Source organism: Thamnophis elegans, chromosome Z, assembly GCF_009769535.1.
Source record: "Thamnophis elegans isolate rThaEle1 chromosome Z, rThaEle1.pri, whole genome shotgun sequence".
Lineage (NCBI taxonomy): Eukaryota > Metazoa > Chordata > Lepidosauria > Squamata > Colubridae > Thamnophis > Thamnophis elegans.
Genome location: NC_045558.1, coordinates 92,138,165 through 92,164,822, shown reverse-complemented (window position 1 = coordinate 92,164,822; position 26,658 = coordinate 92,138,165). Strand labels below are relative to the sequence as shown.

At 39.9% G+C, this 26,658-nt stretch overlaps 1 protein-coding gene across 5 annotated transcripts in view; it reads right to left on the bottom strand.

Moving 5' to 3' along the window:
- Positions 1–26,658, bottom strand: part of ADAM11 (ADAM metallopeptidase domain 11) — a 108,825-nt gene that overhangs the window by 5,745 nt on the left and 76,422 nt on the right. For 4 of the 5 annotated variants that reach the window (XM_032236714.1, XM_032236715.1, XM_032236716.1 and 1 more), the window contains 11 exons: positions 24,962–25,061; positions 18,321–18,392; positions 17,512–17,604; positions 16,740–16,820; positions 16,030–16,080; positions 15,633–15,696; positions 10,838–10,937; positions 10,555–10,674; positions 10,034–10,202; positions 9,356–9,470; positions 8,381–8,471 (listed from right to left, as the gene is read on the bottom strand). In XM_032236714.1, the coding sequence (XP_032092605.1) occupies positions 8,381–8,471; positions 9,356–9,470; positions 10,034–10,202; positions 10,555–10,674; positions 10,838–10,937; positions 15,633–15,696; positions 16,030–16,080; positions 16,740–16,820; positions 17,512–17,604; positions 18,321–18,392; positions 24,962–25,061 (1,056 nt within the window). Of the gene's footprint in view, positions 1–4,239; positions 8,472–9,355; positions 9,471–10,033; positions 10,203–10,554; positions 10,675–10,837; positions 10,938–15,632; positions 15,697–16,029; positions 16,081–16,739; positions 16,821–17,511; positions 17,605–18,320; positions 18,393–24,961; positions 25,062–26,658 lie in introns of those variants that run through there. The other variant, XM_032236718.1, reaches the window with a different exon arrangement.

The following is a 26,658-nucleotide window of genomic DNA, read 5'->3' as shown; positions in this document are numbered from 1 at the left end:
GAGCACTGTACCAGAACAGTACCCAGTACTCCCAGCAGACACCGGTACGCCCGTACCAGGCGTATCAATCGTAACTCACCACTGGACCAAGTACATGTTGTGTGGGAGATAGAATTCCCCACCCCTTTTTTAAAAAATTTAGCAACTGCTATTAACATTTCTTCTTATGCCACTCTGAATTATTTCATCTGTTTCGTTTAGCATATAGTTACTTTCCATATATACCTAATTGTTGCGAAAGACTAAAAATGAATTTAAAAGCTGCTTCCTAGAATACAGAAATTTCCTGGTAGAGAACAGGGATACTGGGGCGGGGGGAGGAGGAGGAGGAGTCTTTAAAATAACAGTTTTATGAATGATTGGCTTCTAGTTGACTGGTCACTCCACTTCTAAGGATGGTATATTGTGTACCTAATACATAAAAAGCATGTAGCTTATATAATGGCTTTTGCAAATCTCTACAGAGAAAAAAAAATATTAACAGATTCCCTTTCAAAAAGAAAGCTTAATTCCAGTTTTGGAACTCAGAAGCTGGGATAATGCCTCTCCATTCGTGCTAATGGAAAACAAATGTTTAAAACAAAAGAAATAAAATGGGGGTGAGATAGAATAGATCAACCATAAACAAATCAAAAGTGTCCATTCTCACTTTTGGCAGGAGGATTCTGATACACATGCAAAACTTGTGACATTAGATCCGCCCTCAATCCCTGACCAAGAAGCCACTTGCTGCATTTTGTTATGAGCTGTCACTATTCCCAACACTGGTTTGCCACTGTGGCACAATTAGCCATCACATTCAAAACAGAAAATATAACCTTTGGAAGTGGGGGAGCGGAGGGCAAAGGTAATAGGTCTGGTCCATTTAGAGTACTACCTTAGCATACTATCATCATGTCTATTATTGTCCCTTAAATCAAGAATGGCATGCTCTTGCATTTATGCTGGTACAGTCAGCATGATAGAAAGGTTTATAGCTCAAACTTTTAGGAACAAAAATATGACAGTAAGGGGCTTGGATTTAATTAATGAATACATGTCATTTCTTCACTCCCAGTAATTTTATAAGCATTAGCCATGAATGCACAATTCCCTGATTTGAAATCATAGCAAAATTTTAGCAGAAGCCAAACATATCCCAAATATCCACTTTTGCTCAAACTACTTCATGGGAAGGAACAGGCTTGCATGTCTTCCAAGTGGCATCTTCCAGAAGCTGAAGAGTGTTGTTATACCCCTGAGTTGCGTGTAGTATTTTGGTGGTTCCAGCATGGTACATTCCTTGATGGGATTAGTAAAGTGAGGCACACATGAAGACCTGCACAGGTAGAAGAAATGCTGTTTTGGGATTCTCTTTTTCCCCAGACAATGTAGGAAGGAGAGGAAAAGGTGCATCTGACAAGATATAAAAGAGCAGGAGGTCCTTCATGAAGATCTTTTTCCATACAGTGAAGCAGAGCAATGTGGTACCCCTTCAAAGGAGAGCTTCATTCCTGCCCTTGTCTATCCAGGAAGCAATGGAAGACTTGGTAGATTAGGGTGTTGTTTATTTGCTGGCCAGGAAAAGGAAAAGGAAGAAGGCGCTGTTACCTTCTTTTCCACCCTATGGTGAGAATACTGACCCAGAAGCACAAAGATCAAGCTATGATTTGGGGCTAAGCCCCTCCAGACCTGTAACACAGAAGGAAGGGTTTTTTTAAGGTCAGAGTAGTAAGAGGAATGCAAGATGGTGCATGGGGGAGGATAGGGGAGAGGATGGGGCTGTTGTAATGATTCCCTATTGGTTAAAAGAGCCAGATGAATATCCCTTTCCTCTTTCTCTTGTGAGCCCACTAAATCCAAAGCAAAACCTAGAATTGGTGCTGTAGATCAATGTTGTCTTTTTAGCCTTGAAGACTTTAACATATGTGGACTTCAACTCCTAGAATTCCCCATTGAGTATTGTTGGCTGGTGAATTCTGGAAATTGAAGTTCATTTATCTTAAAGTTTCCAGGGGAGAAAAGCACAACTATAGATGATGAAAAAGGATGTTTTGGAACACTACTGGCAGTTGCATCATTAGAAGCTTAGTTGTTGTTGTCCTCAAAACTGTGCCACTGCTTTATAACAACCCAACCCAACAAAAGCAGTCTTTTATTATGAATACCAATATGGTGTTAGTTAACCCACTGTTTTCCCAGTGTAGAAGCAAAATAGACACTGCCCACTTTATATTTTGAAAAACATACATGATTTCTCTTCTTACTATATTATTATTATTAAGCCAGACATATAGCAGCCATTTCAAAACTTCAAGTTTCTAGAAATTGTACAGTTGCAAAATTAAACAAATGTAATGGAAACCTCAGGAACCTCAGGAGTCTTTATTTTTTAAAAAATGAGGACCAGGTAGTAAGTTGGATATCCATTGCTAAACGAGGGTAAGGGTCCACATAGGCTGCATTTTGCCCTCGCCTGGATCTTAGGGTCTCTGTTTCCACTCCACCATCAAATTTTAACATTTCACTGGAATTTGGCCTTGAGCCATTTGAAGGGGGGGTGGAGTTCCTTCCCAGATGTTGTGCCTGACTGGTGATTTTAGTTTTCTTTTTTCTTATCCTTTCCCATTGTTACATCAAAACCTTCACTGATTAACTGCAGCTTTGTCAGAAAAAAACAAACTGAATTTGTACCAAATTACTTGCTCTGTTTATACAGAATTATTAACAAAAGCTTTTGTGTACTGTAAATAAAATATAAACATTCAAAAAAAAATTCTAACTCAAATTTGTTTCAAAAAGCCAAATATTTCTCAGGATATAAAGAACTCAGCTTATGGTCATCTCTTTTTTATTATTATTATTTTATTCTATAGACATTACTAAGATGATGTTCCACAAGCCGGTTACCACTGGTGATACATTTAGGAATGAATTGGTTTATTTAAAAAACACTTTCTGAAACTAACATTTAAATATACTTGATACAAAATTATCCAACTCTTGGTTCCAGACTTTTATTTATTGATTCCATATCTCCCAATATAATTACCACAAATCTCTTTAAATTTGAATCTTATTATTTTTTGGCAGAAGAATGAATTTTGAGTTACTAGTTCAGTTATAGAATGAACAATTGAAGTATACTTTGGGAGAAGTTGAAGGATCTTATACAGTGAAAAATTGTTAATTTATGAAAAATAAAAGGAATAATTAATTTTCTATCCTTTCCAACACAGTTAAAAAGATTTATTTAAACATCTAAATGCCTTAGATTCTGTTCTTCATAGGTCTGCATCTTTTTAATACATATTGTATGCATATATTGGAAAAAAATCAATATGTGCAGTTCTTCTTTAAAAAGAAATATATTTATTTCCTAAAATGAACTTCGGAAGATCTACCTTTAATACATGAATACTTTTATTATGTTGTGAAGATTCAGTTCATACTGAAAGGCACTTATTTACTGTATGATACAGTCCATGACTAACAATAGAAACAGAAGTCATATTACCCCAATATAGAATAGGAAGTGGTTTTCAGATGTTTTCTCCTGCAGAAACCTAACTTGGTAGCATGTCAGTAATACAAACCTTTTAATTATATAAGTATCTAGTGTTTAAAGCAATTAAATGTAGATGACAATCTCTTTTGCGACCCCTAATACTCTGGCTCTTTTAAACTTTCAAGGAAGAATAACACCATGAAATAGGAACAAATGCCAAGCAAGCAAGCAACCAAATCATATTCAAGAAAGTAATGCATAATATGCAGAGCAGCAGAAAAGCATGGGTGTATGTCATATAGCACATACTGGGGCAGACTATCTTCCCCAACTTTTGAATAAGGCCCTGAACTTCAGAAAGGGGAATCTCCCTAAGACAAGATACAAGATCTTAATTTATTAATTAGAATGATAAAGATATAATCAGACTACATGTAAGCACATCAGGATGGTTTTAGTCAATCTTCTGATGATTCGAGTGATGTTTTTCTCTACTTAGGTAGCTTTTATATGCTCTGTTTCCACATGAAAAATATAAATATTTTGGTCACCACTTCATAAAGATCCCAATGGGTGAATGTACATAAACCAAAACAAGTAGCCCAAACCTATTAGTGTCATTAAATGGGTCTTTTCTATTCTACAGAACTCAGACTAAATCTATGCAAAATGATTGTTATTGTTATTATTTTCATAATCATAGAATTAATTGTGCTATTTAATTCTTTTCCTACTGGCCACTTTTCCATTCAAAATTGCAAATGAGCAGCATGTGCTTCATTGGTAATAGGAAACTCCTAAATTCTACATACCACTACTTAAACATGTATTTTGAAACTTTAAAGAGCACAGGAAATGTAATTAAACATATGCACTCCAGGAAGGTTCAACAGCTACACCGGGCCTTGTGCATCCATTTCAACTTAGCAGCAAATTCATTCAAATATATCTCCTTTCAGATTCCTGGGGGTATTAGTTAGGACTCAGGACTGCAACAATTCCGCAACATGGCAAACTCCTAATGTCTTTGAACAATAGATTCCACAGCTGGCTGGGAAATCTAAGAGTTAAAATTAAAACACTCCTGAAGTCTTCAGGTTTTAGAAGGCTGTTTTATAATATAGCTTGATGCTTTATTATTCAGCACCATACCTACCCTCTTTTATAATAGAATGGGTGTGGGCCCAATTAAAGCATACTTCTCCTTGGCAATATAAGTGTATATTATATCGTACACATGTATAGGTGGTGAGGTCATTGCAGAGATATGTGGAAGTTTTTATGTCTCGAAATCAACACAGTTCACTGCAAACTGTTTCTATTTGCGAAATATCCCACTGTGAGAATGATATAGTAAAATCCTGTGCTAACTTTACCATAAAGTGAAATAAAGGATTGTTACTTGGGCCTTAAACTGGAGAAAGATTAATTACCATCCCTGTCATCCAGTGAGCAGAACAAGGGGTTCATTAAATGGCTGGATAGAACACCTGTGGCCTTTTTACTTATTCACTAGACACCCCCTCACGATAGCAACTGAAGAAGTGGAGAATGAGGCAGATACTGATGGATGCATGGACGGGTGAAATTCTCTCTGCCGAGACAGGCCTCCATGAGAGCTCTGGCCCTTCTGCATCAATGATCATTGCAAGCAGCAGGAGCGGGGAGAAGGCGATGAGGAGGATGGGATGGAGGCGGTAGGTGATGGAGATGTGCTCAGGAAAGCTGCTACATGCTCTGCTGAGCTGGGCCGTACCTTCCTCTGCGAATGTTCCTTTGCAAGCCGAAGAGAGAAAAGGAAAGAGAGAGGGGGAGCAGGGGTTAGCAGATAACTTCAGCTGTACCTCTTGGCCTGACTGCTTCCAGTCTTCGTGCCACATGCTATGGTTGGTAATGCAAACTAGCTTAACATGCAATTTCTTCTTACCATCCAGGACAACTTTTGTGCAGAGAGATCCAATTACCATCATTCTTGAAGAACTCCATTAGCTCATGTAGCTCCTGTCAGAACTTAAAGGGAGGCTGGAAATATCACAAAGAAGAGCACCTTCATTCCACTCTCCCCTGCAGCACGTTCTCCAAGGCAAGTGGGCCTCACGTTCCTAGTCTGTGTTAGCCTGCATTTCTTCTGGAAACACTACATGACAATGTTGTTTGCTTGCATTAAAGAAAGTTTACTTGTAATTGCACACCAAGAATACCACACGTAGAACTAGAGGGAATGTAGAAGAAGCTGCCAGGGAAAAGGGATTTTCTGCAGGGCAGAGGTCCTCCATTTTCCTTATCCTTCCATTAAGTTCCCTCTGCTACTTTTTTCGTTCCTTGTATCACCTTTCCCAACAGATGATAAAAATAAACCAATGACGAAAGAACTCAAATTTTGCAACCAAAACAACATTCCAAATGCCTGGGGCTCATGTGATTGGGGAAGCAAGAAAAGTTGTTTGTGATTCCAGAATTGTTACAGACCTAAGAAACCAAAGTGATTATTCTGTCTTCGCTACAAATTGAAGGTGCTTTCCTCATCTTCATTCCTCAAACATCTTCTTCCTTCCAGCCTCCCAAACAGTGGTGCTGCGGAATTTATATTCTCTCACCCCTCAGTGCAATAGTGCAAACAGACCAACCCATACAATATGTCATACCAGCAATAAACCCTGCAGGGAAGCAAGAGATCTTGGGTGGGGGGTCCAAGTGGGATACAGTTAACTTTATAGGATGTACCTCCAGCTTTTGTTATGAGTAGAGTACCCAAAGCAGCTTCTCCCACTTCTTACGCATTAAAATATATATTGATATATTGGATAACACTCATATCATCTCCTACCAATAAGCTGAGAATAGTGGAAGTGTAGTTTAAGACTGGATTTTACAAAGCTGCTTTGGGGATAGAATTGATATTTAAGGACGGTTGTTCCCCACTCCACCTCCATGCCAATGTCCCCGTCACCATTAGTATCTGATTCATGCAATCCCAGGTCAGGCGCTCCTTTCATTCATGCAAGTGTCAATCCATGCAAAACATAACAGGAAGCCTGGTGTGGATCAGAGAGGAACAATAGCTACCCCCAATCGGTCTGCAGGTCCCTCCATTTCTGTCTCCGTGCCCTGCTTCTCTTTCCCAATCTGAATAATTTCCCCTGCCAAATAGTTCTTCCCCTCACTAAGCCAACAGTATTAACCCAACCTGATGAACTAAAAACCAAATGGCACTTTTACCCAAGGCAAACAAAAAACCAATTATACACACGCCAAGAATAGAAAAGGTTCTGGCTGAACTTTCAAAAACCAGCAGCATCAATATCTAGGAAACTGGGGGGGGAGGTGTGGGGGAGGGAAAGAAGTAATGAGAACACTTTATGGTCCCCTTCCACTTAATACTTCTCTTATTATGTTCAAGATGGGGAAGAAAGAGAAATCCTGCTTTAACTGTTGTGAGACCAGCAAGCTAGCATCTTAAGAGGAGAAATTATGACAAAATTACAACAATACCAGCCAATCCTTGGAAGTAGATCAGTATGAATTTTTTTCCAGTTCAGTTTACTGTTGCTCTCTCTAATGCCACTAGGAAGTATCCTGAAACTTACCATATATTATTTTTATTAGTGGAAAAACACTACAATGCAATTTTAATACATCACACTTCTGAATTTTTTGTTCCAATATAACATCTTGTGATAATAACTTAAATTTACCATGTTTAAACAAAAACCATTTTTGTATTTTCCCCACTTCTATCCTCAGATATGTGTAAATATGGACTCTCACCACAAGAGGGTGGCTTTGGCCTGTCTATCAAGCACCATACATGCCTGGAAATACAGCTAAATATTAGTTTGTGTCTCCATAATACTGTACACCTTCTGTCTCTCTTCACCTTTTCCAAACCTATAGCTCAACTTGTCACATTTTCCTATAGCAGCCAATCCTTATTTTGCTGAAATGGATTCAGACTATTGACCAACATCTTATTTGCATATATCTTCCTTTGCCACCCCTCTCTATCCACTGATGGTTCCTTCCAGAGATTCTTAATACCAACTTCAACTTAAAATGCAGCAAAGACTCAATCCATCATCTAAGCCTGCCCCCTGTTTCCAGTCCAGGCATGTAGTCAGACATAGCTAGCTCAAGAATATCCATGCTTTTGCTGTACTATCATAAGAAGGTTTTGCATCATGGAAACAAGCTTGCAAAAACCGTTGTTGTTGCATTACACCTTTAGTACAGATAATCCTTGACTTACAGTTATAATTGATCCTGAAGTTTCAGCCAGAAATCATTGCATTAGCAACTCAAGGCATTATATGACCAGCTCCGATTTTTTTTCTACTCTTTTTGTATTGGTCATTAAGAGAACGCTGCAGTCATTAAGCAAATGTGGTTGTCACTAAGCAAATCCATTTTCCTCGACTGGTACTATTTTTGCTGGAAACCAGAAATAAATGCCAGAAACCAGCAAAACAAAAATCAGAAATTATGGTCATGTGATTGCGGGATAGTGCAAACAAAGGTGAAACAGTTATTGTACATTCAAAACTGAAATCACATGACCACAGAGAGGGGTGCAGCTTTGTAACTTTAAAAGGGGTCATACATAGCTCTGGGAAAGCCCACCGTAACTTCAAATGGTCATTTGAGTGAACAATTGTAAGTCAAGGACTACCTGTGGAATATCTGTATGACTCCACCCTGAAGAGGATCCTCCCCTTCAGCCCAAAACTAAGGTGGGGGTGGATGGGCCATACCTGGGCTCAATTCCCCTTTCCCCAAATAAGTGCCACTGCAAAAGGCACCTGGAATACATGCAACAGAGAGGAAGTCCTCAAGGCAATCTAGCCCACGGGCACAGCAACTTGAGAAGCACAATATGTGCACGTTGACGCTGCTTACTTAAATCCCCATCCGGTGCCACCAAGAACAATAGCAGCCACCAAGATGGCTCCAGCAATGGAGCCAATAATGATGTTGGTACCACTGGGACCTGTGGAGAAAGAGGGGACAAAAAAAATGAACAGTATTGTAATTATGTGTGTTCTTCGTATGTAGCACAATGCGCAGAACTTAGCTGTACAACAGAAATGTATTATTACAATAAGAACATATAATATAAAACATCTGGAAATCAGAAAAAGGGATTGCTTTTATATAGGAAAATAGGAACAGGAGAATATTAGAACAGTTTCCAAGAAGTAAGGAAGAAGTGAGAAAAGAAGGCTATTCGAACAGTAGATTGACACATCACTTGTCTTGCACTATATATTGCAAGTTTCTCCAGTCCTGGAAGATTCTAGCATTCCTTATTCCCTTTTTTTTAGAAAAATCAGGAAATACCTGGACAGATAAAAGACATGCAGGAATTTATCCAAAATAGAAAATGCCTGAAGTGCAGTGGTGGAATTCAACCAGTTTGCACCTATTCGGGAGAACCAGTTGTAACTTTCTAAGCAGTTTGGAGAACCAGTTGTTGGAAAAAATCTCATTTTGTTTTTTTTCCACTTTACAGGGCTAATCCTGTAAGGAAGGAAGGCAGGAAGGAAACATTCTGGTGTTGTTTCTAGCCTAATCCTTTTTGCCCTGCTTACAGAAACTGTTAACCCTTATTACATTGTAACAGCTAAGGAGTAGCGCCCATCAACGTGAGTAATGTTAAGTTGGCCACGCCCACCCAGTCATATGACCCCAGAGACCCGCCTACCCAGCTGGTTCATTAGGACAGAGAACCGGTTGTTAAATTATTTGAATCCCACTATTGCTGAAGGGCTTTCAGGCAGAATAAGATTTCTGCAAAAAAACTTTTCAACTATTTAATTGATTAATTGAGCGTTCTGCCTCTCTGCAAAGTGTTCTGGGCCTCCCACAACTTACCCTTGTATTTTTCTGTTTCCCCAGTAGGCTTAGGGTCTGGAATAGGATCATAGACACTGCAGTCTTTTCCTGTCCAGTCTGAATAGCAAATGCACTGGCCCTCATTGCTGCAGACCTGTAATTAAGCAAGATGCTTTTTGTGGGGCTCCTCAAACCCATTCCAGTGATCTTTTCCCAGAAACTTTTACGTGTAAATTTCTTTCTTTAGCGGGCACCATTACACAATGAGTTGACAAAAATTAAGCTTTCAATATTCCCACAATACATCAAAAAATAATTCTATATTATTTAATAATGCTGAAGAATGGCTGTTTCTCAATGAAATAATCTTTTTTTTTTGTTGGCATACCAACAAGATATTAAATCACAATCAGCTTTTTCTATGACCCATCATTACTTGCCAACTTCTGAAAAGATGAGGGGCTAACAAATTTAATAAATAAATACACTTTAGGAATACTTAAGATAGACATGTTCCTATTTTGAATGTTCCTGTTTTATCTTTAATATTTAATCCACAAGAAAATAAAGCCAAGAAAAAAGTGCAGATGGCACAATATTGGCATTTATATAGATCATACTTGGCAAGATAGTTGCTAAATGGTACATTTCTCTCCCTTTTTTGCATTACTATTTAATGAAAACAGAAAACACAACTTTTTTATTTATAATTTTTACCCCATGGTCAAAGCAGATCTGGCCACCCCAGCTGCCTGGGCAGATACTGAAGTTAAAGGCAGAGACGGGAAGGCATTTGTGATCAAGACACAACATGTTGGGCCCGCAGGGTGTCCCGTCTTCTACATAGCTCAGCTCTGTGCCGTCCACCAGTTGCACATGGCCACCCCTGGGTGAGGGGGAAAAAGGCTCCATTGAGTGAAGGAATATTTCAATGCCCTTTAAAATCTCTTTGGTTCATGCCGACAATGGTGAAAAGTTTGAGGAAGAAAGGACAATAGGCACTTTTTTTCCACAGCCCCCTTCATTATACTGCATTACACTACATCCCTAAGGAATCTGTGATTCTGTGCCTTCAGGATTGTGGCTGGCAGGCAGACATTCCCCAAAATTATTTGGAAACTTATTCTATGGTGGGAGGGGATCAATCTGCAGCCCAGAACATTCCTATTTTCATCTCTCCAATTCTCCAGCAAGTTGGCACGAATGAAGGAAGGTGGGTCTTAGTGCGCAAGACTTACCGGCAATCAATATATCTCTTCTGGTGATAGAATGTCATTGTTGTGATCTCGCCTAGCAGTTCACCAATACGTGGAGATCCAGTTGCATTGGCACAGAGAAGATATCCACACAACACATCCCTAATTGGAATGGGAGGAGAGGAACACAACATGCTTTTTAAAAAACTGGCTTCTGCCTCAACTTATTGGTTGTGGCATTCTAGTGACTTCCCTCTGTGTTATTTGATTCAGCACACTATGGGAAAGGATATTGTGGGGAAAGGAGAAATCTCATATTACTCACTGCTTGATACAGGGCACCCAGCGGTTCCCCTCATGCCCACAGTTCCCACGCTCAGTGCCTTCAACATTGAGCTTCTCGTAGCAAAACCTTTCAGCCGAAGCTTGATTTTTTTTCAGGAAGAAAAGTGAGAAAGAGAATAAGAGCAAGCCAAAGAACATAATAACCATGGATTTCACACATTGAATACTCAAGAATTATTCTATGTTTGACAATGAAGAGAATAAATGCTATCTCTAGGTCAGCAGTGATCCCAGTGCATGGAGAAGCTTAGGAGGGAACTCAGATAATTAAATAATTTATTTACTATACATCCATCCGGACGTCTTCTACTGACCTAGCTTTTGTTGTATAACATTTGGCCAACTCCAAAAGTGCTTAAGATTTTAAAAACACTATTTTCAAGTAAAAGATTTCTATCCTTAAAAAGGGGAATGTGTAAACAATGACCAGAAAATAATAGAACATTCAAGCTATGCCATGTGCAAACCTGATCTGTGGGGCTTTGTGTTAACATTTGAGGGTTTAAACTTTCAGAACTGAAAAGCCAGATTCCTTAGTTGGAATTATTTATAAGGTTCGTTTTGCTATCTAAGATGAAAACATTTTGCTTTTTATTCAGCTTCAAACCTACCAAGTCTTTTCAGTTTGAAGGAATGAGTAAAAATTGCTTCAGTAAATAATGGACAAATAATACTTCTATGGTGCCAAGTCAGGTTCCTATCCTTCATTTGCACTATGAAAACGTCATCTTAGTAACAGCCAGAAGAGGTGGGATTGTCTGGAGTCATGAGCCAATTCGGATGGATAAAGCAGCAGATTATGATCCTTAAGGTACAGCTGACATGGATGGTTTTTGTTTTATCTCTTTTTCTCCCCCATCTTTCTCTTCCTGTTCTTATCTTCTGATTTTGGGTTCATGGTATGTACCCTCTTCTGTTTAAATCCATCTTTAGCATTTCCAGAGTTTCTAACTGCTATGTTTTATTCAATCTGTCATAATCTGAGACCTCCAGATACTGTAAATTAAAACTAGTTCCTGTCCTCTCCTGATAAATGGTAGGAATTGGTATCCAGCTCATGTGGAAGTTATTGGTTTTTGGAAGAAGCCTTATCAAGGCAAAGTTGATGTCAATAAAATAATTGCCCATTCTTCCCCTGCCTTTTCCAGTCCTTTCCCTGTATATGCATGGGTGTTTTAAATTAAATTAAATTAGATTACTGCTGGAATAGAAATTCTAGTTTTCTATAAAGCACAACATGTGTACATGATGTTAAATATAGTAAATATACAAATAGTCAGATTCATTTGTCTTTTTGGCTGTTGGATTTAATTTCTGTTTGTTGTTAAAATGGTTGGCAGAAGTTGAAATAAGCAAAGTGAATAATGGTGAATATCTCTGGCACAAGCAAAGAACAGGGCTAGGATCTTGCAAAATTACAGTTCATTTGGGAATTTCTGTGTTAATTTAGAATAAAGCAACAGTGCATAACAGTGCCAATTTCAATTAGTAGCCAAGTTGAGGGACCCAAATTGTTAGCTTCAAATTTAGTCCATTAGCATTATATTTACAGTTGTGGCATGGTTGTGGACTTTTTCTTTAATTTACCCCCCTACTGAATTACTTCCATAAGAGTCATTAAGTGTTAGGGAAGATTTAGGTCTTTTTCCCTTTATGTAACTGCAATACAAAAAAAAGCTCTGAAAACTCTTGTTATTACTTTGTAATGATGACATGGTCTTCATTTGATTCCCCAGCCCCTATTCCAGATACAGTCAATGTTCCTTAACAGTTCTGGTATTCAAGCTTTGCTTTCCATCGTATCCTGATCCTTCTTTTTTTTTTTTGGTCACATATACAAATGACATACTTTACTGGCCATTCTCTTATGGGCACAACCAGGTGCTCTTTAATATGTGGAATCAGTCAAGCTTCTATTGGTCACTTCAGGAACATGCATATCAGAGGTGGTATTCTTCCGGTTTAGACCGGTTTGCTTGAACTGGTAGCGGAAATCGCGGGTGGCGCCGCCCACCCTCCCCAGCTCTATAGCATTCCTTTAGGTCCTCTTTCCGCCAAAAGTGCATGGGCGGAAGACTGTTCGCATGTGAGGAGGTGGCGTGCACTCACATTTGCGAACCGGTAGGAAAGGTAAGTGAATACCACCCCTGATGCACATACAACACCTGCACACATGTACAAACACACAAAATCCACATCCGTGGACACTGTCCTGCATGGCTATTCTGGTCTAGGCAATTGGAAAATCATTATCTTTCAGACCACTCTCTTTTCCTGTAAACACTAAGTACAAAAGAACAAAATAGATTTTAATACACTCAAATAAACTATAAGTAGAATTCCACCGTAAGAGAAATTAATGGGAAAAGAAGCACAAAATGAAAAGATGTTCCTAAAAAAGGATGTACTCAATGCACAACTGCAAACAATTCTAGGAGTCTGGAACTCAAGAAAATGTTTTAGGAAAGCTAAAACTCAGAACATGCTGAGATGAATGAAGAAGTCTGAGAACAAACAAAAAAAACCAAAACATTTCTTTAGCCATGATAAGAAGAAAGAATCAATAGACCAGTTGCTCATTTGTCTCCATCTCCTCCAGCAAGAAGGTATATTTTGACCCAGAAAATTATGAAGAGCGGAATGAAGAGGCAGGACCGAGGCATGAGACTGATGAAAGCACAGTCTGACATTGTTTGTTACTTTGCATTAAATCTCCAGGAGCAGATGAATTGCATCCTAGGATATTAAAGGAACTTACTGAAGGTCTGGCCAATCCATTATCTTTGAGAGATCTTGGAGAACAGGTGAAGTGCCATATGGCTGGAAAAGAACATGTTTTGCTTCCTTCAAGAAGGAGGGAAAGGATTATATCAAAGTCATTCTGACACTAATATAGGAGAGTTTAAAGCAGACAATAAAATAATGAATCTGTGAGCACTTTCAAAACAGTGTGATAATTACTTTTTTTTTTTGCCAGATATATCTCACTTTTATTGGGTAAATTCATAAGTGGTTTTGGCAGAGTTACTTTACATTTATTTCACCAAAGTACTTGACAAAGTACTACATTTAATTAACAAACTAGTAATCCACAGTATGGATGACATGGCAATTAAGTACATAGATTGCTCAAAGAGTGCCCATCAATGATACCTCACAAAAATAGAAAGACATATGTTGTAAGACCAATCTTGGGCCCTGTATTATATTTTTATTTATCAAGGGATGAAGAGATGCTCATCAAATTTGCATAAAACTGGGAAATAATGCCCTAACACAGAAATAAAATTCAAAATAATATTGATAGTTTAAAGAAACATAAAACATAAGAATATGAAATTTAATGCATATTAAGTTAGGAAACATATTTAAGTTAGGAAGCATAGCTGTAGAAAGTTGAATACCTGCTTGATATTAGTATATACTGGAGGGATAATTGATTGTAATCCAAATATGAATATGTAGCATAATGTTAGTGCAGCCCGCCAAAAAGGAAAAGCAAATGCAGTTTTAGGTTACATTTACTAAAGTATGGTTTCCAAGTAATAACAATCAAAGCTCCACTTCATTCTGCAACATTGGCCAAACCCCAATGTTTCAATATTGTGTTCAATTCTGGATACCACAGTTTAAGAAGGCTTCAGATAAACATAAACAGATTCATAAAAGCACGAAGAGGATTAAAAGGGGACTAAAATTAACTCCTATGAAGTGAAATTGAAGGAACTATACATGCTTCACCTTGAGAAGTGGAGGTGGGACAGCATAAGATATCTCCTTTCAAATATTTGAAAGTATGTCAGCAGAAGGTGAAAACTTGTTCTGTGTTCTTTCAGAATGCAGGACATGAAATAATGAATTAAAGTAATGGGAAACCAGATGATGATTAAATGTTAGGGGGGGGGGAACTTAACAGTAAGAAGCAGTTTGATAGTGAAGCCAATTATCCAGAGAGTTTCCATTCATTCCATCTGCTCATCTGAAAGTGAGCCATCTGGTAGAGATGTTTTAATTTGAATTCATGCCCCATGTAGGGAGTTGGCCTAAGTGGCCCTTCCCACACAATGATTTTCTAATTCCTTGAAATAATGCAAAGTTCACGCCCCTGGTTTCTTCATTTGGCACTGGAAAAATCAGAAGATGAATGCAAGAAAGAGCAAAAGCCAAGCATAACTATTCAGAATGAAATTGCCTGGCATTATTGAAAACTAGGTCTGGATGAATTTTGAAGACAACGCCCACCTCTTTCTCTAGATTAAATAGTTTGTGTTGTTTGCAAACAGTGATGGAAAAACAAACAAAATGCTGGTGTTTGCTGGTAAGTGATTTGCTAGCAATGGGTGATTACAATCAGCCCTAGAAATGGTTATAGGGGCATCTCCTGTTCCTCTCACTGATTCAAGCAATTAACTATCTTCAGAGAAAGCTGCTAGCAAAAAAATTGCGGAACAGAGTTCAGGCAGTCTGCTTAGCAAACCGTTATATATAAAAGAAGATAATCAAACTGTACCAATAAATTAAGTAACAATAGGATTAATATGTTTTCCCTAACCTGAGGACAATTCTATCTCCAGGACCAATGTTAGTGGATGTCACTCAAATATTTAAGTGCCATTATATTGTACAGCTAAGTTATAAGCACACCTACAAAGGTTTGCATTACCACTAGATGGCAGCAAAGAGATTAAAAAAACCTTTTCTATGGAATACTGGCTATTTAGATTTTGCAATCATTAGTTATGATGATTCTTTTCTGCAAGTGAATCACTACTTACCTCGCCCCCACAATGCATTGCACTGGCGATCCCTGGTTTTACAACGGCCTCCATAACACCGCCCCTACAGAGCAAAAAATGGGACTTGTTAGAGGCTCATGCAAGCACCACTCAGCTTGCATGTTTTACAGAAAAGTGTAATACTCAGTTTATGGGATTTGAGAATCCAGATCTGGCTATACAACTCCATATTAGCATTTGTTTGTTTGTTTGTTTGTTTGTTTGTTTAAACAACCATTGAGAAACTTGCTCCTTGTTCAATCTGATTTAATTAGAATTTTCCAAGGATACTCCTTTTATTAGGATTGACAGATGTATCCAACTGCAATTAATCTTTTTCCCAATATTTCTTGCAGTTCCAGGAATTCTAGTTACGAAACTTAGATACCAACTATACCTGTTCATTCTCACAAAAGTAGCCATCCTGCTTGTGTACATTAGGTGGACACTACGGAGAGAGAAATAAGAGAATTACATTGGAAAATATAGATAAATACCACTCAGGAAAACTGGTAAAAGGTTCTTTTTCGCAATCTAGTATGCTCCAGATATACTACCGTGTTTTCTTGAAAATAAGGCAGGGTCTTATTTTCTTTTGACCCTCCTGAAATAAGCACTTAGCCTTATTTTTGGGGAGGTATTATTATTTTTGAAGTGCAGGCGACAGCGAGTGTGGTCACCTCATGGCTGCTGTGTTGCAATATTTTCAGGAAGGGCTTATTTTGGGGAGAAGGCTTGTTTTAGCGCATGCACTCAAAAGCCCAATTGGGCTTATTATCTAGGGAGGTCTTATTTTCAGGGAAACAGGGTAGATAACATTCTCTAATCCTCAGTCAACATAGCACATATTTAGGGAATCAGGTTAGGAAGGCCAGAAAATGTAGGGACCCATTTTAAATGGATATGCTTTCAAGCCAATTTTATTCACAATATCTCTTTTTTAGAAATTAAAATTCTAGATGGACTTTTCAATAATAAGGACAACCTGCCATCCGCTGTTGTGCAGAGAAGCCACCCAAACATGGATGTTTTGTCTGGTAGGTTACAGTGCTATCCCCCACCCACACCTACTTGTAAATCACATTCCTTATAATTCCTCCAACTCACCTGACTGGAGTCCCCAGTACAAGTTTCTGGGACATCACATTCATTCACAGCTTCTCGACAAGTTACACCCCGTGGCTCATACTTCATGGGAGAAAATGGGAGAAAAATAATTGTGGACTTTAATATTAAGCTGGCAAGGAAAAAATAAAAAGAAGAATGTGTCTGGTGGGGACTTTCTCTAACTTTCTCCTTTTTTCCCACTCTCAGTGCAGGAAAAGAAGAGAACCAAATTATCCCTAGCACCATGCAGGGAGAAACTGGGTTTATATAATCCTAGTTTCTTAATCTTCCTCCTTGCAACAAAAGAGAAAAGAAAGCATGTCTCAGCATTTTACCAAATCCATCCAGAGATTTGTGCTGTAAATATTAAACATGCACAGACATACATGCACCGGGATCCATCCATGAGTTGGGGATACCTGACACTATGAAGCTGCAGGAATTAAGCAGCTGAAGATTTACTCAAAGGGGAGACTGCTGAACCCCATTCATCCCTTCACTCCCATGATGTATGCAAACTCTAATGCTTTGAGCTGTTCAGAAATATTTTGTAGAAAATCATGCATTTCTGAGCCACCTTAAAATATGTGAACTGACAATTAGTACCCAATTGCTGCTTGGCCTGACTACAATTGGTTTTCTGTAGGCAGTATTGCCATGCAAGCCCTGATGATGCCCTGCTGTGTAACTCCCAAGAAAGATAGCTTTGCTTAAAACCTTTGAGAGATGGGCACAGAATCAAATGGCAGATGTCCCATTCCAACTTGTTTACCTTGCACTCTCGACAACACAACCCATCACTGCACATGGCATCATGTGTAAGGGTACATTTCTTGCAGCAGTTTCCCCCACTTCTAGAACATTCCTTTGAGAAAAGAAAAAGAATATTGTTAATATTGCTTGGGAGTTTAGGTCAAAGTTGCAAAAAGAAAAGTACAGCTTCAGGATTTTTAAGATCTTAACTAACATTGTTTTAGAGATTTGGGTTTTATTTTCAAATTCACCACCACCCACCATTTGAATACAGTAGGAATATGAAGTTTCCAACATGAAAACTTGAATTTGCAAGTTTTCCTAACATATGTTGCTTTATTTTACAAATTATGCAGATTTAATCAATTCTCAAAAAAACTCTTTTTTCCTTTTACCAACTGAGATAACTATATTGTTTATAACACCAATTTCCATAATGTTTGTTGCTAGTTTTTAACTAACATTTTTTTGGGGGGGGGAGGACACATATCTCATGAACAGACAATATTTGTTTTTGTGGATTTTGAACAACACCAAAGTTAAACAAAAAGATGCTGGTTGATCTTATCCAGCATTAATGACGGGGTTATCCCAACATTTATGGATCTGAAAAAACATTTTGAAGAAAAAGAAATTTGTCCCTTGATAAGAGCGCAATTGGGGGTTCTGATTCTGAACTACTCCATTCTCTGATAAAATAACAAGATATTCTTCAGCATCCATAAAACAGAATTCAGAAGTCAAAAACTGGCAATAGAATTCCCGTCACACACTAGTAATATTATTTTGAGTCAGATGGCACATTTTTTAGCCCCAGTTGTTGCTTACCGCAAAGGACCCACAGTCACATTCTTCTCCTGCTTCAACAAATCCATTACCACATTCAGGAGGGTCAAGGAGCTGTGTTAAGGAGATAGTGGTGAATGAAATGGAATCACTAGAAGGTTTCATGACATCATCTAATAACATTTTCATCTACATCACTCATCCTTGAAAATAGAAATGAAGAAACTCTCTTGAAATTTCTCCTTTTTATGCTCCATTTTGGGAGGTGGTAGATTTGAGGAATCAACAATGAAAGTGAAAGCAATTTTTTAAGGTAAACAATAATTTCAAAGTAAATCCTTCCATTGTTTTACCAATTGGCACCTGGCACAGGACCATAATTTAAGCAAACTGAACTCAGAAGACACTATACTGTTTACCCTGTTTTCCCAAAAATAACACCTCCCCAGATAATAAGCCCAATCGGTCTTTTAAATGCATAAAATAAGCCCTCCCTGAAAATATTGCAACACAGCAGCAGCCATGAGGTGGCCACACTCGCTGTCGCCTGCACTTCAAAAATAATAAAACCTCCCCAAAAATAAGGCCAAGTGCTTATTTCAGGGGTCAAAAGAAAATAAGGCCCTGTCTTATTTTGGGGGAAACATGGTATGATAAAATGCTACTCAAAATTATGACATGAGAGCAAGGCAAAAAAATTGGGATTTAATATGCCATATACAGTAATGGCCAAAAATGTGGAAACTTTTTGGAAAAAGTGTATTTTATGCCATCACTACCAAATAGGGAGATCTTGGTCTTATCACTCCAAATAGCATTGTTCCTGGGTTTTAGCCCAGTTTAGTTTTTCAACCTTTGTTTGAGAGATAAAAGTGGCTTCTTTTGTGGAATTCTAGATTTTAAGCCAAATTCCTGCAGTCTGTGCTGAACAGTCTTTGCACTCAACTACACATTGCATTGGGCCATTTCATCTGGTATACACCCAAATGATTTTCTTCTGTCACATAGGCACAGTCCAGTGGTGGGTTTCAAAATTTTTTAGAACCTCTTCTGTTGATATGGCCTGCTTTGTGGGAGTGGTTTGCCGGCCATGTGACCAGGTGGGAGTGGCTTGCCAGCCATTTTACTGGGTGGGCGTGGTCAACTTGTAAAATGTGGTGAAACTCACTTAACAATGTTCTTGCTTAGCAACCAAAATATTGGCTCAGGAACTCTGGCATATGAAGCACGCAAGCCTTAAAACTGTCAAGTTACAAAGACCCTTGCACCCCTAACCCTTTAGAGAAAAAAAAACAGGGGTGTTCAAACTTTACAGCTTTAAGACTTGTGGACTTCAACTCCCAGAATTCCTCCTCTCGCTCTTCATCTTGATGATGTGCGGATGGGCAGGGGGAGGGAGCTGGAACCGGTTCTAAACAGCACTGTAGTTTTATGGAACCTCTTCTATAGAAGAGGTTAAAACTGGCAGGAACCCACCCCTGGCACAGTCTCTTAAGTCTTTTATCATCACTTGCTGTTGTGCATCATTTCATGCCTTTGCCAGTGTAGTATTGTAGTGACTGAGTCTCCTTATACCTCTTCAAAAACTTAGAAATGCCACTTTTGGTTAAGTTTCCACCAATTTTTCTTCCAATTTCTTTATAACTGTCTCCTTGTTCACTTAATAATACTATTTTACATCGCTTTCTGGGCGACCAGTCAACTCTTTGCACCATTACTTTCATTTTATTATGTTTTACAAGCTCACAAAACGAAGGAACACAAAAAATCCCAACCATCTTGATAGTGATCCCATAACACAGATAAATGTTCTGCTCTCAGCTTAAATACATGACATCAGTAACTGAATACTACTGTGATCTGATTGGCTCATTGTCAAAGCAAGATGACACCTGTGCCACAGCTGGTTCGCTGTGGCACAGAGAACCAGCATTCAACATGGCTGCTGCTTCCCTGTGCTGCACACTTTCCAAATGGGGCTTAGAAGAATGCAGCAGCTCACAGCTGCTAAATTGCACAAGAGACGCTCTCTCTCCCAGAAAGAGCAGCACTGGGCAGAAGCAGCCGCTGCCCTGGAGAGCATAGATGGAGTGGAGTAGGCCCTGAAAGGCTGCTCAGTGGACCCTCACCACGTGACAAAAGACACCATGTATGGAAGCTGAAGACGCGCGCTTACATTTTCAATGAACCAGTTATTAAGTGGGTTTAATCCGGGGGTGGGTTTTAGCCGGTACACACCAGTACGGGCATTCTGGTTGGTGAAATTTAGCATGCCTTCCTGTACCTGATCTTCTGGAGGCCCCATACCAGAATGCTCCTCCCCTGGCCTGTTGTTCCCCCCCACCCGCCCGATCACCACTCGCTCGCTCACCCACCCATCCAGACCATGCTTGCCTCACCCACCCACTTCCTTTTCCCGCCCAGCCAAGGCTCCGAGGCTGCAGGCAGCCGGGGCAATGGGGGAATGCTGCCCATCTGCCTGCCCCCTCCAGAAGCAACTGGGCGGGTCCTGGGATGGTCAGCAGCCCACACACCACTGCCATGTGACCACTCTGGGGGTGCAGCACTTGCCCAGAAGTGGCTGTAACAGGACGGGGAGAGGCCATCCAACAGAGTGTTCTGAGGTCAGTGGTTTGGCAGGGAGGTTGTGCAGGGCTGGAGGCGGGACATCAAGGCCACCCTGGGTGCCTGCAATGGGCTGTGGCAGCTGCTGGATGGCTGCTTCTTTGTGCCCCGTTGCCCGCAGCAGTTGGCTTTCTCCTGCTGATCCTCTCTGGGCATCTGGGCGTGCCCTGGGACAGTCAGCAGCCTGCCCACCACCGCCATGTGACCATTCTGGGGGTGTAGCCAGGAAGGATTGCTAGGAGTATGCTAGGAGTATGCTGACTGCATCCAGGAGTGTCCCCAGGTTGGTGGGGTGGTGGGGAGATTGCACGGGGCTGGACTGGAGGTGGTAGGAAGGCAGGGGTCGAGGCTATGCCTCCATACCAGCAAAAAAAGGATATCCCGCCATCCCGGAACTGCGCCGCGAGGTAAGGGAAGCAGGTCTTGGCCCTTCAAAGAGCCCATGTGGGGAGAGAGGAGGCAGCCTGGTTTTAACATGGGCAGGTGGGCAGCCGTGCCTCCTTTGCTTGTTCGGGTGGGCAGAGAAAGAAAGGAGGTGCGCGATAGCCGAGGCGCTCCCCTTCGCCCTTGGTGTCGGAGGTGCTTTATCACATGCCCCCTTTTTTTCTCCGCCTGCCCGAATGAGCGAAGGAGGCACCGGCCCCAAACTGCCAGCTTGCCCGCATTCAAACCAACCTCCCTCCCTCCTGTCTCTCGGCATAGGCTTTCTGGAGGGAGAGGGAAGGTTCTTCCCAACACTGGCTTCTTTCCTTCTCTCCTGCAGCATCAATCTGTAGGGGGAGGGCACGGACCATTCAGTGGCTACAGGGAAATGAAGGCCTCTTTGCCAGCCTTCCAGCTGGAAAAACAGACATTTCCACAGTGGCGGCTGAAACACAATCCCGGGCAGTCAGTTCCAGCTCTCCTTTTCCTAAGCATGTCCTGTTGCTGTTGGAGCCACTTTTGCTTAATCCAGCGCAACGGCGATGGCAAGAAATGGCTGCCAGTGATGCTCTCAGCAATGGCAACAGTCCCGCTGCCGCGCCAGATTCAGCAAAAGCGGCTCCAGCAGCAACAGGACATGCTTGGGAAAGGGAGAGCTGGAACTGACTGCCCGGGATTGTGTTTCAGCCGCTGCTGTGAAAATGTCTGTTTTGCCAGCTGGGAGGCTAGCAAAGAAGCCTCCATTTCCCCGTTTCCGACAAACTCTCTGTGGCAGAAGGTCACTCCCAGCCAGGAAGGATTTCCAGGAGAAAGGAGCAATGGGATGTGAAGGAGTGGCTACTCAGCAGAGCTGGGGGCTAGAGACAGCAGGAAGGCGGGGGTCAAGGCTGCCTTGGGTGCCTGCAATGTGTCGTGGCAGCTGCCAAGGTGGAAGGTCATCAAAGATCCACCCAACTACCACGTGGCCAATTCGGGTCCCACTTAAAGGTACCACAGCTTGAAGGAATGGGCACCAAGTCTTCCTGCTGCTGAGCCCACCGCCGCTGGGAGCATCCGCATAGAAATCCCCATTACGGTTGATCCAGCTGGGAGAATGGGCCCCCGAAGACAGGGTGTGCTCTGTCGCCACCGCTACAGCTGCTGCTGTCAGGCGCATCCATGCAGGAGAACTCCCCAGCAGTTCCAGGATGGCGGAAAGCCAATGCAAGCTCTCCCCTCCCCCACTGCTGCTGCCAGACGCATCCAAAAAGAACTCCCTGGTGCAGTGCAGTTCCAGGATGGCGGAGAGCTAAAGCAAGCTCTACCACCACCACTATGTGTCCAGACCAGGGTTGTGTGTGGGGGGGGGGGAAGGGAGGAAGCGAAAGAAGGAAGGAAGGAAGGAAGGAAGGAAGGAAGGAAGGAAGGAAGGAAGGAAGGAAGGAAGGATAGACTCTTTGGGGAAATATAATTGATCTCAGGATCATCTGGATATAAGATGATGGACTATAACAACTAATTTTTCTATAATGTTGAATATTAAAGATTGTGAATGGTGTTCACCCTGTAAATATCAAAGGTATTTTTGGGCCCATCTGGATTCATTACAAAATTTCGAAGAATATTTCCCATGCTGGAAGATGGATTTAGAAGATGGAACTTCCTCCCTCCCTCCTCTATATCTGTATGCCTGTATGCCTGTATGCCTGTATGCCTGTATGCCTGTATGCCTGTATGCCTGTATGCCTGTATGCCTGTCTGTCTGTCTGTCTGTCTGTCTGTCTGTCTGTCTGTCTATCTATCTATCTATCTATCTATCTATCTATCTATCTATCTATCTATCTATCATTATCTATCTCTATTTACCTAGCTAGCTAGCTATCTCTGTCCAAACAGTATTAAACCCGATAGGTACCTGAGTTGATAAAATGTCTGTTCCTCTCAAGCTGTTCTTTTTATCCAGACAATTAAGGCACCTGCAAAAATGCCTTTATATTGGGTGGATACAAGAGACAAAAATATTGGCCCCTCACTTCATCCTTTTCTGTTACCAGTTCAGAATAACCACTATTTCACCAGTTTTGGATGAAAAGGAAAGGTAAAGCTGGCTGTCCCCTCAGATTAATAATGCAGCCTACTTCTTCCAGCTGATCTCTCTCTTCTCTTATGGAAATAAATATGTTTATAAAGCCTATAAAAGGTGGAATATTATGTAAATACAAGGAATATTTTTTTCACAGCAGTGAAGTGTCTGTTGCTCAGTTGGTGGGTCAGCTTTGTAAGGTGCCATATATTTTATGATGCATAACATCTAGTTAGGTCCACATATTGTGCCCCTTTGGAAAGAAAAAAAGAGTAAGAGAGAGAAAGAGAAAGAGAGAGAAAGAGAGAAAGAAAGAGAAAGAAGGAAAAAGAAAGAAAGAGGAAGGGAGAGAGAGAAATAAGAAAGGAAGGAAGGAGGGAAGGAGAGAAAGGAAAGGAAAGAAAGAAGGAGGAAGGAAGGAAAGAAAGAGAACTCATGACCACAATTGAGCCCAAAATTTTGGTTGCTAAGCAAAAGTGTTATTTAGTGAGTTTCACCACATTTTACAAGTTGGCCACGCCCAGCCAGTCACATGACTGCCAAGCCACTCCCACCTGGTCACATGCCCAGTCAGCCACTCCCACAAAACAAGCCACACCTACAGAATAGATTCTAAAAAAAATTGGAACCCACCACTGGTTCAATCCCACCTCTGAGTGGGAGTATGCCTTGACATTCTAAATAACTTTGTATCTCAGAAGTAAATCTTATACAAAACCTAATTCTACTTGAAAACATTTTTGAACGAGAGTTCTATACATACAGTAGACCTCTAGAATACTCAAAATTTGAGTTTTCTTGTTAGCAAAGATTTAATATTTTACAAGATGTATTAAATCAGAATATATGTTCAATATCGTGGATAGAATTTATTGTGACTTTCAAACGTATTTTATGATTCATATAGAACAAACTATAGATATTGACACATATATTGCTTGGATTTTAGCAATGACCTTCAGTATTATATATTCAGTTACTTACAACCAATTGAAATACTAAAAATGCTAACTTAATTCAAGTATGTTCAAGAGAACATTCTTTATAGGATACCTTACAGTACATGTACTTTGCAGCAGTCAATCCTGCATTTTTATGCAAGTCACTCAAGCTTGCCTAAAGCAGACACATGTAAAATGCATTGACTAAAGTCTTTGCAATACATGTTGATGACAAGTCTTCAAAAAATAAATGGGGCTTAGATTGCAAAAAAAAAATCATTAAACTGCAGAGCAGATTAGGAAAGTGAAAAAAAACCCTCCAAATTACAAATTACTTTCATATTGTTGAGAAGAAAACAATTATGAAATGCAGCATGAGTTAATTGAAATTGATCCTTTCAATAATTCTGTAGGTCAGCTGAGAGGTAGTACCACCTATTAAAGTACCATAAGAAAGATATGGTCCTATCTTACCTAGATCTGTGGCTGATATTCTGATCACAAAACAAGAATTTGGTTTCACCAAATTTTGGTCCTATGAATTGCCAAGATATAAGATAATAGATGGAAAATGTTGTCTGGAAGTAATTCTTATTTACAATTGTGATCAAATGAAAGTGTTTTAATGTTACCTTCAAAGGCTTGTTAAAGAGACAGCTTCCTCCTCCTTCAGCCAGAAACTGATTGTATTCATCAACACTGCAGCGTGAAAATTTCCGTGGCAGGTAGTATCTATGTATCAGGAAAAGAGCCAATAAAAGATTAAAAGCCAATGAAATCTCAAAGGAAGTAAAACGTTTTCCTTGGTCCAGAGACTTCCAGTGAGAAATTGATGTTCCTGAACAGGTGGACAACATTACAGCTGAATTGGGAGCTTACAGCTGGATCTGTGCTACTGAAATCTCCCTGGAGAAAGAAGAGATTGTGAGATTGCCCATACATACTCCAGATAGCTGTTACTGGCGTATAGATAGCAAGAACCAATGTTTCTGTGGTCGCTTGTGTATAATGCAACTGGGAGTCAAGGGAGTTCATTAGGCTCAAAAATGTAATATTGTCTTTAAGGACTTTAAGTTTGACCAATCTTCATTGCTTAACCAGTTTTGGATATATATTTTTTTACTGTTTAAATATTTAGAACTCTTGGAATGGCACAGAAGTTTCATGGAATTCACTGATTGCTCTCTTTCAATCCAAATTTTAAAATAAAAATTTAAAGACTCAGAAAAATTCCGTTTTGGAGTAAATAGGAAAAGGGTAATTAGAGTATTGCTTTGGGAAAGTAAATGACAGACTGAAGGGCCAGATAAATGTGAAATAAGATTTCTAATTGTATATATACTACTAAAACTCTTGTGTCTGTAACCTTTAATTGGGCAAATCATAGGACAAAACAGAAGGTACTAAAGATTACATGTAAAGGAGAAATATCTAAATTATCTTCCAAGAATGGAACAAAATATTTTAACATCAGATGAATTTAAGATATTTGGGGATAATGGACTCAAATTAATTTAAAAATATTGACTTATAGATAAACAGATTGTAAAAGATATTGTGCAAGAGGAATGAGTTTTGCTAGATAAAACTGAAACCTATTTAAATGTGAATATGGAAATGACACATTACAAGAATGGTAGGGAAGGAGATGAAATACTGAATGTACAAATTCTGTGATAAAGGGCAAAGCAAAAGTGGGGAAAAAAAATCAAACTCTGAAGAAAGAGAGCTATTAAAGTTTCAAGGTTTTCTGAGAGGAGGGGGGGGAGTTCTAGGACATTGTTTGAGGGGGACTAAAAACTAAAATTGTACAGAATAAGGGGAAGGAATATGGTCATGAGCCAAGATTCAGATTCAAACTCTGACAACGTTGATCCAGCTGAGTCTTATGGATTGTTAGCTTCAAGATTCTTCAAGCCAGGATTCATCTGAAAAGGCTGAGCAATCATAGGAATCTCCTGATCGACGGAGCAGTCAGATGATGAGGCATGATCTTCAAGCCCCAGTAGACCAAAACTACTCGATTAGGCTTTTCACTGAGTAAAGGACAACGCCTGAGTAATTGCAGCCAACTGCATATAGATTTATGTAGCTGCTTTTCCTTTACTCTTTATTGGAAATAACAATTTGGATTTTTAGTTCGTGATAATAATTCCTGTGTAACTTATCCTTGAACTTTTGACATTTGGATTGGCTGATTGGAATGAATGAACTGGATCACTCTATTGCTTCTTAAACTTCAAAGCAATTTATTCAGGCAAGGTCTCTTTGCACAGACCCTGATTTACAATCTAGTCTACTATTAACTGCTTATTTCCATAGCAACTGC